At 36.4% G+C, this 10,637-nt stretch overlaps 1 protein-coding gene across 1 annotated transcript; it reads right to left on the minus strand.

Annotated features, from left to right (window-relative positions):
• Positions 1-662: 662 nt before the first annotated feature.
• On the minus strand, positions 663-9,227 carry LOC141592829 (serine/threonine-protein kinase 12-like). The gene is made up of 13 exons (XM_074413691.1): positions 8,621-9,227; positions 6,417-6,491; positions 6,198-6,293; positions 5,996-6,081; positions 5,646-5,766; positions 5,184-5,263; positions 4,103-4,165; positions 3,844-3,962; positions 3,580-3,665; positions 2,934-3,055; positions 2,205-2,319; positions 1,427-1,541; positions 663-1,035 (listed from the first exon to the last, which is right to left on the minus strand). The coding sequence occupies exons 1-12, from the start codon at positions 9,086-9,088 to the stop codon at positions 1,464-1,466; spliced, it is 1,509 nt and encodes a 502-aa protein (XP_074269792.1). The 5' UTR covers positions 9,089-9,227; the 3' UTR covers positions 663-1,035; positions 1,427-1,463.
• Between the last annotated feature and the right edge of the window lie 1,410 nt (positions 9,228-10,637).

The raw sequence follows: 10,637 nt of genomic DNA on the forward strand, positions 1-10,637 counted from the left end.
TACCAATTTTACAATTCACATTGATCAAATCATCTAATTTTTAGGGACTAACCAAACCGACATATATAAATTTTGTTTGCCATTCCGAAGGAAGTTATAATTCATAATTAGCGTTAGTATTGGGTTCTTACATTAGACAAGAATTCGTACAAGATTTCGTAGTTTCGATCAGCTAAGGAATAGTTTACTCACAAATGGCTGTTAAGAGTGACACCTTTGGGTTTTGATGTATGTTTATGTTTGTCTTAGACTATGCAATTTCATAAGAAGCTTGATGTGAATTGCCTTGTCAATCAAACCCAAGAAGTGTGGTCACAACTTCTATAAGAATTAAAAGCAAATATTGAATCTTCTGAACTGACGTAACACTTTGATGAGAGATTGTGAGAGGTCGAGTCGGGTCGGACCAACATTTTTTTGAGGACGAAATTAACGGTAGAGTATTGAAGGGATTGAACTATGTATATCAAAGACCGAAACATTTGACACAATTTTGCTTCGTATATCTAGATGTATTTTTTTGAAGCATCGGCCAAAAAATAACGATAGCCTTAAATATAGTTTCACATAAACATGGTTGAAAAGCGTCGCATAACTTAGCTGGTAAAGTCATAGGGCTGGTAACATGGTATCATATACAAAAAAATGTTCATGCGACTCCATTTACACCAAATGAAAATCCATTGATTCTTCGAGGCAAAGTTAAATGTCAATTGTTAGAAGCGCAATTGTATAAATAACATTACATAAATCGGGCAGACTAGGCTTCGGGTCTGCAAATTACCCTTACACAAGTTAATACAATGAGGATACAATATTCACAATAAACAATGGAAGTATATGTGAGCAATGAGCCTAATGTCAGCCGATTAGCACGATAATACAGTATCTCTACTAGGCCGAATAGATGTTATGGATTGCACCCTCTCCAGAAAAGAAAAAAAATTGCTTGTGTTTCGTACCAATCAATACCAATATTAATGCGGCAAAGAGCCTGCCCAAATCCGCCACAATGGAAGCTTGATGAAAAGTAGTCTGTTTTTAATCACCGTTCCATGATATGTCAACGACTTGCTTCAGTATAAAGGTTTCTCTGTACTTTTAGGGTGTGTTTGGATAACAAAAGTGAAGGGAAAGGGAGGGGAGGGGCAAGGAGGGAAGGGAAAGAGAGAGAAGGGAAGGGGAGGGAGAATGGAGAGTGGGTGTTTGGATACAATTTCCCTCCAAATCTTGCCTATTGTAAAGAGATTTTGATTAGGCTTGGAGGAGGTAAATTGAATCCCTCCAAATCTCTCCCCCTCCATTTCCCTCCACCCTCATTTGCTATCCAAACAAGGGATTTTAAATCCCCTACTCTCCCTCCTTTTCGTTTCCTTCCAAATCTCTCAATCCAAACACACCCTTAATGTGTTACTGTTACACATACCTGATGCTCTTGTGGAGACAGTGTTAGAACGTAAATGCTATCGCCTAGCATAAGATGAACTACCATCGCTGCCAAGGCTGGATTCAGTTCTCAGGAAACATTTGAGTGGTCTAACCTGCAAACATCAAGAATACCGCAGAATTAGCTATGAAACTGGAATTTCGATTAGCTACCAAAATATCCATGATTGTGATTTTGTCTAAAAAAAATTGGTTAGGGTCTGATGATGAGATGGGGAAAAGGTTTTTTAAGGTCATGGCAAAATTATAACATTAAACGTTAAAAGATATCTCGAAAGAATAAAAAAGAGTTAAAGTTGCGAGGGAATTTAACCTTGCAAGTTATCCCAAAAGTTTAAAAAACAAAGGATCTTAACAGCAACAACATTCGACCTTTAATTCCAAAATGGTTTGGGGTAAGGACATGAAATCAAATTTTAAAGATCCGGGCATTGTCCAAAAACAGTAGTAGAGTGAAGGAAAACCAGTACTCTACAAACATGCATAAGGGTTACCAATTTACCAGATTCGCTAGGGTACCCTACGAATCGCGAATCGTTAAGAGCGAATTCTATCCTGCCACTTAATAAAAATACACATAACACACATTCTGTAAGAGCAAATCGCGAATCGGTAAGGGCGTATTCATAGCGAATCTGGTAACCATGCCTGCATTTACCATATTTTTTATTTTTCAAGTTTTCTTTTCTTTTTTATTTAGTTTATATGAAAAGCCAGAGAGAGTTGAAAAATTATGAAAGGCAAAAGAGAGGTGAAACCTTTAACCAGCGCCTCCTTGGACCCAGATTATTGTATATATGATCAAGCCTCTGAATAATCTGTCTGAAGGATGGCCTCTGTAATGGATCCTCATTCCAGCACTCTTCAATCAAACTGATTCAAAACTAATTATATCATGTTTCGTATAGATACAATCAAATCCACAATTAAGCAACAAAATAAGAGTTTTGGTCACAGTGACTCGATGACTAACGGGCCAACGACCAAATTTGTCTGATATTGGCTGATCTAATCATCTATCCCATCATTCATAACCATCCAGAAATCAGGAACTTAGAGGCGACCTATTATTCAAGGAGTGTCAAAAGCTCTCCAAGAACTAATAGACATTCCATTAACATCAATAGCGAGAGACAAATGAGTAGAAACTTTTTGTAATAAATTTCAAATTACCACATAGTACGACCATAAAGTTGAAAGTGAGAATAAAAAAGACTCCAACCAACTTCAACAATACAATTTCACTACCCCGGTGCCCCAATGACTAATTCATGCCAGGAGCGGTCAAGGGGTATTGGGTGTATGCAACCTCGTCCATATGTCAAATATGCACCGTGAAAATAGCATCACAAATTGCATTGCTCAACTATTTCAAGAGAAACATAGAGAGTAACATACTTACTTGGACATGCAATCAATAAAAAAATTCGGCTTATAATTAAATGATTTTAAGACTTCAAACATCAAACTGATACCAATCTACTTACTCTCTCAATCCACGAGCATATAATTTCCCTGAAGCCTTAAAAGGTGGACGCTTATGATCACCATACGCCCTTTGAGCGTCTTTCCCATCCATTGAGGCAAATGGAGGACAGCCTTCAATCATCTAGCAGACAAGATAACCCGAATCAATCAACATGACCTAGTAAGTCTCATGCATATCAGATTGAGACAGTTGACAGCATACAGAGTGAACACGATTGCTAGCAAGTTCCAAAAGATTAAGTAAAGCTCAATAGAACATTTCAATGATTTAACCAGATCAAATAATTAGCAGTTTTTTATAGCACACCACATCCCCAAAAACCACTGAGAACTGTAAATTTTCCACAGCACACTATACTAGTACACTCAATTCGTTGATTTATTGACAGCATTAGAAAATGGGAGATCATTAGACAACACAGTCGTTAAAAAACTTGGGCTCCTACAGAAAAAAAAAAATATGCTTTGAAGATTGAAAGGTATTATACACCTACAGAAGAACTGTGACTTGTAATACCCAGAAGAAGATACAGAAAATTTATACTTATCTCACTAAGTCAATTAAATTAACAAGGCTTCTCAAAAACAACTTCAACAGCTTTTCAAACAGAAAAAAATAAAAAAGAAGACGACCTAAATATTTACCTCTTGAAGAATAAGAGCAAAGGAAAATACATCAACATTTGTATTGTAATCTTCGTTTCTATAAAGTTCAGGTGCCATATATCTGTCTGTTCATGAGGAGGAGAAACAAATGCAAAGTTACAGACTAATACATAACTTACATGAGGCTAATACTTAATTTACATGATGGAATCAATGAGATACCGAGAACAAAAAAAAAAGATATACACACCAGAAACTAACATGAAAAATCTTACAAAAACTTAGCATAACTGCAACACTTACAAAATGAATCACTATAAGAAACAGGCCGGTTTTCTACAGCTCCTTGAGAAGCTTTCAGTAGCTTACTGACTCCAAAGTCTGCCACTTTAAGGTGCCCAGAATCATCCCGCAATATATTTCTGTCATCTTGTAAGATACCGAAGTAAGAAATTTGGAAATTTTCACTTAAGGATCGATTACAGTAGATATTGAGATATGAGAGCACACCACTCCAAAATGAGATTTAACTTTAAGCATTTGGTTGTGGAGGAAAACTCACGAAGGTTCTAGATCACAGTGAATTACTGGATGTGGTTTAATCTCATGCAAATAGCTTAACCCCCTACAAGAAAAAGACGAATTAATAATCTGTTCTGCGGGACCAAGATCTTGAAAAGCAGCAACTTGCTTTAGTTAAATTAAATTACAGTGTATCTAATGAAACACATACAAAAGATGACAAATCAGCAGCCACTACATAAGATAAATCTTTCAAGCCACAAATCTATGATTTATCTCCAAATCGTATTGGTCTCAACCCCAAGAAGGAACAACTATGCCTTAACCTTCAAAGCTTATAACTCGATCGCAGTACAGTGTTGCAGCCATGATTTAATACTATAGTTACACCAACCAAACAAGCTCAAATAACTGCTCTGGAAAAGGATGGAAGATTGTGTTCTATGTATAAAGCTATGGGTCACGTTTGTACTTGTCACCTCATTTTTCAGCAAATTATATACAGTGTTGACTGTTGAGTGTTTTGAATACCTATGGAGAACTAAAAAGATTTCATAAGTTTAGGGGAACATAATGGATGAATTATTTCTTACTTTAATGTCTCCAATGTAATTGAGTTGTCAAACACCACTTAATTTGACAGCAGAATGGATCAGCAAACAGCACGTTGTTTCACAACTATCAACTTGTTTTGAACAATGTACTCATGCTACAGAACTCCAGAATCCCTTCTAAATCGTTGTTACGTAACCACCCATCACACGTGAATCCTAAAGGAATCTAGGATGCAACCCGAAGTAATCATTTGGAAGTAATCTTAGTTATAAATTTTAAGTATACCATGCAATTGGGCAAGTCCAAATGTGGAGCTAACTGCCAGGATTGAGGATCTGGGTCAGCTTATGGACAATGATATATGAATCTGTTCTAAAATCTAACATTGAGCTTTATTTCTAAAATTCAATTACTAAAATCCGTCCAACAGAAACATTTGGAAGGAATGCAAGATGCTCCATTTTCTCTCCACGCTCCCCTAACCTCCATCCCCCTTCTAATATTCTATCCAAACTAACCCTTGTAAGATTGAATGATCCAGACAAGATAAAAAGCAAAAATCAAACCTTGCAATATCAAGAGCATATCTCACTGCTGTTCTTGGTTTTAGACCTCCTCTGTCTTGCAAGTACTCACAAAGATCACCCTGCAATGAACAAAACAAAGATGTAAATAAACTTCATCAATAGCTCAGCATAAAAGAAAGAAACACTAGGATAGATCATAACTGTAATCTAATCTCTTATTTGCTCCGAGCCTCCTCCACAATGAGTGGGCAGATATTTTGTCAAACGACTGAAAAATACTAGACTAATTGTTCATAGCATGGTACTGAACTAATGACAAAAAGTAAGGCAATGTTGAACGTTCTCAAATTATACAGAAGAGTAGAAGACAGTAATGAGTAACCCTTAGAAAAATGAGGCACAACGAAAAAGAAATTGAGAGATATAAGCAACAAAGATGATAGATCAGGCAATCTCTATCAACTGTTACTCCTTGATTCTGTAAGACTTTAAAGAACGAACCTTTGGCAGAAACTCCGTGACAATCATCATTGGTGTACTTTGAGTCACAGCCCCCAAAAACTGAACTACATTTGGGTGCCTAATTCTTTGAAGCAAAGCAAGCTCATCCCTGAAAGCTCCCCTATAATAAGCCAAGGTCTCAGTAAATTCATGAATTGAGGATTGAGGACAAGAAAGGAAAGGTAACATATATGGACAGATTTCTTAATATAAAACATTACAAATTAAATGCACACTTCAACTCCATATTGTGGACTTGTGTCGACACTTGCAGCCATTTTGGATTAACACAGCTAGTATTATTAATCAAAATTATTATTACTATTCACATTTTATTCTAAATCACTCACAGCTTTTCTTCATCTGTGAATACTTCATCACCCAGCTTTTTGACAGCAACTTCAATACCTCTCCATGATGCTCTAAGAAAAGTCCCCTACAGCCCAAATCATCAAAGCTAAATAACAAAGTGTATAACCTTTTGTGTATTTGCCGCAAGTATAATCAATCATACAGAAAAGCCAAATAGATACTCTAATTAATTAATGGTACCTTGTTGATGTTAACACTATTGCTAAAATCAATTTCTTGAGGATCAATCTCATATTCTGGTACATCACGTGCATTCTTGACATGCATGGGAGCCATCTTCATTGTAAGCCACATGAAATTGGAGATGAAGAACAAGACGTTCAGAAATGTGAAGGGTACAATCAACACCATAAAGTTTTTCACCTCATAGCTAAGGCGGAGTTTAGTTACATCACATACCGGGAGTTTTGCACCATGGTCCTCCAGAAGCTTGACCACCTCATGGTTCTTGTAATATATAGCATCTGCTAATGGCTGTCGATGCAATCATATAATGTTGTTATGAGATGTGACAGTAATGCTAGTTGAACTTCACATACAAGTACTTGTTATGATTCCAAAAATTATCAAAATGGGAATAAAAGAAGCAAAGCCTGATAGTTGACAGTTCAAAATTTCCTGACAAAGAGTCTTTCTGCTAAAAAAATATAGAAGCGTGAACTTAACCGGCTTCTTTTAAAAGGATCCTCACCAGGATTTGAATTTCAGCATTCCCAAACCAAGGCCAATACCACATTTTAAGAAAATATTTGATGCATTGTGCTCCGGAAAGAGCATAAATGTGCACAGATGTTGAGGCTTCTTACATACAACTAAAGTGTGTGTAACAACTTAAGAAGCTAAATTCAAATGGTAACTGTGGAGGAATGCAGAATTCTAAGCTTGAGAATAATAACCCATTAGACATTAGAGGAATAATTGATCATCAATAACAGAAACTATACCTAAATACAGAGGCAATACAAGAAACATACACAAGTGCATGCAAACAAGTACTCTTTCACTAATGACAAACAGCAACAAAAATATGCCTAGCTTACCAACTAGGCTAGCTCACATACATGTAAAACGTAAATCACAACTCTAGAACTCCTAAGAGGCTCGTAACTGAATTGTAGTTAAAACACAATTTCATCTTGAACTTGACAACTACCTCTAGCCTACATTCCCATAAAGCTCACCAATTTTTGAATCAGCAAATCATCTTTATAAATCTAAAAGGCATAAAAATTAGATATCAACACTATTTCTAAATACACGCTAAATTCTGCAACTGCTACACTCGCCAAACGAGCTGCATCTCCAAAAATTGCAACGGTCTCTAAAGATCACCGCTCATAAATTCCAACCCCTCTCAATTTGTCCACATAACACCCACAACACTCAAGTAATTATCTGATATAATCTTTCAATGTTATTGACATACTTCCATTTAAAAGTGTATCTACTAATCCATCTTGCAAATCACATTCCACACCTAAATAAATCTCCCCAATCTCTAAAAAGAGACCTTCAATACAATTCCACACGACCTCGCCTCCTTACCAAATTCAAAAGACTATTTAAAGTAATCACAAAATACTATCATCATCATCATTCATATTGTCCATTAGCTATTCTATAATTTGAGATAATATCGGTCATACTCTCTTATCCAGATCAAATGGTTACCCGTTCTATTTTTATCTCGGGTATTTGCTTCCATTTCCTTTTTGGGATTGCTTACATAGTTACTTGTGTAAAATAACCCATTTTTATGTCCATTAGCATTGCTATTTATAAACAAACTAAAAATAATCTCCCTACCTCTTAATGCTTCGTTCTTGGTGCCACCAAGGCAACAACAAAATAAATAACCAAAGAGGATAAAGGGAGCATTTCGAGTTGTTTGACCACCAAAGTCAAATGGGAGTAAGTAATACATACTCAACAAATTTATCAACTACATTCTTCGAATCCCCATGAATTCACCTCATTGATCCTACATATAACTCGATCCCCTTAAAAACCTCCAAACGATAATTTGAGACAAGTTTTCCACATTAATTCAGCTCGCTAGTCCGACATATAATAAAATCAATCTAAGCAATCATTATAAGTTACTACTATACCAACCCACTTCCCTAATGACTTTACCATCTCAAGTACCTCCAAATGACATTATGAGACAAGTTCTCCACATTAATTGAGCTCGCTAGTCCGACACACAATAAAATCACCCCCTCCCTCATGACTTTACTATCTAAGGTACCTCACATTCTCCGGGTCAACCTCAACCATCGAAAATGTCAACAACTCACCAATCTCCGACACATTTCAAAAAACGTATACAATCAAATAGAACAACAGAACAAATATCGAGAAAAAAAAAAAAAAAAACGTACTACCCCAACGACAGGGTCAAACTAAGCCATCAACAAGTCAACATTTAAATTAAAAAACGTAAACAATCAAATAGAACGGTCGAAACGTCGGAAAACAGAACACAGACCGTACTACCCCAACGACAGGGTCAACCTAAGCCATCAATAAGTCAACATTTAAATTAAAAAACGTAAACAATCAAATAGAACAGTCGAAACGTCGGAAAACAGAACACAGACCGTACTACCCCAACGATCAACAGGTTCAACATCCGCCTTCAATTCAATCAACAACGCAACAACCTCCTTATATCCCTGACACGCGGCGACATGCAACGCCGTGCGATTATCGATATCCCGAAAATTAACATCAGCACGACACTCCTCCACCAATTCCTTAATTCCGTCCACATCTCCTTCATGCGCCGCATACATCAACTTCACACTCGCCGGAATCTCCACCTCCTCCTCTTCCTCCTCCCCTACACCGCCGTCTACATCGCGATTCGCCGTGTGCAGCGCCGTGGTGCCGTCGGAGGATCCGTCGGTGAACTCGATGACTGACAGCTGTGGAACATCAGCGTCGGCGGAGTAGTAGAAGCTGTCTGGTGATGTCGGCGAGTCGCCGTCGTTGTCGGCGAGCTTGTCGAGCCGGAGGTAGGATGATTGCCGGTTAAACCGGAATCGGACTGGGCCGGGGGTTTCCATTACTTCGATCTGTTTTCGGTTTTTTTCTTTTTTCTTTTTCTTTTTTTTGGGTGGTTTTGTCGGTGACTTGCTAAATACGCGTCTAAAATGTTGGAATGACTAGGAATATAGGGATTCGGTCTTGTGTGTTTTTTTAAGGAAAAAAATATAATTTGGCAGCTAGGATCATGACTGTACTAGCGCATATTCTTCCTACATTTGTGAATTACGTAATCTATTGTTTTACTAGTAAATCTCCCTTATGATGTATATCCGTCATAATCTTGTAACAGGTTAAATATTACTTATAAATGATGATTACCTACCGAGCAGAGGATCAAAAAAGGTTAAATATTACTCATAAATATAAATAAGATAAAAAAACAAAAATTATAGCGTCTAAAGAGTTTCAAATAATTTGTCTTTATCTATCCATGCGGATTTTATTTGTGAAGAATATTGTTCGTTGCAAATGGGAATTTGTATTGTTTTACTGGTCCTCGAAGCTTGAACTAGTCTTCGAATCAACTACCAATATGGCGGTATGGGTTGAGTGGGGTTATTATTTAGCTCGTAAGAATTCGAGTCAAACTGGACCAGGTTATTACTTATCCCTTTGGCGATTTATGTGATGGCATATCGCCCGTCTTCAATGAGATTTTGTGTTCCTTGTTATCTTCCTCCTGAGTAGTAACTATCGTAAAATGTGAGTTTTTTACATTTTTTTTCTAATGAATGTATCTTTATCTTGTGTATTTTAGACTTTTTAGTTTACACCTCTTTTGGTCACATTTAAGGTTTTGATATTTACTCCATTGTTGTCAGAATCGCGATTCGATCCAACGATTCTACGATTTTACGATCCAAAAATGCTTGACCGATCCTGGATCCTACGATTCTATCATAGTTGTAGAATCTTACGATCCTATTAATTTGAAAATTTCTAGAGATGGGATCATAATACGATCATACGATTTTACGATCCTACGATCCGATTCCATGATAAAAAAAATTAATATATATTTTTATATAATGACACCGTAAAACCCAAATTTCGTATAAGTTGTTCATACAATGATACTAAAATCATTAGTTACCAATATTTTATGAATAAATATTAATAAACAAGTGTTTTGATTTTCAATTATATGTTTTTACCAAATAAAAAATTATATTTAGTGAATTTGTAGAATCTTGCGATTCTACGATCCGATTCTACCGATTCGATCCTACCCTCACCATCGATCCAAAGTAGAATCCCGATCCTGACAACATTGATTTACTCAGATCAATACAAATTATACAACATACAATTAAAGTCGTACAAATTCTCATTGTGTATGCCGGATTAACTCAAGACGAATATGAGCCGTGTTGTGTCGCCCCCTAATTTGTTAGTTTATACAACTTTGGGATTAAATCAATCCGTATTCTATGTATGTACCCTATTTATTGTTTATGACGATGGTTATTTTACATTTTTACCTTAATCATTTGACGTATGAAGGTGCGTGAAATAGAAAGAAAATTGTATCGTCTTTAACTTATACTCGTCGTTGAGTTCTATATT

The sequence above is a fragment of the Silene latifolia genome, chromosome 7 (assembly GCF_048544455.1).
Source record: "Silene latifolia isolate original U9 population chromosome 7, ASM4854445v1, whole genome shotgun sequence".
Classification (NCBI taxonomy): domain Eukaryota; kingdom Viridiplantae; phylum Streptophyta; class Magnoliopsida; order Caryophyllales; family Caryophyllaceae; genus Silene; species Silene latifolia.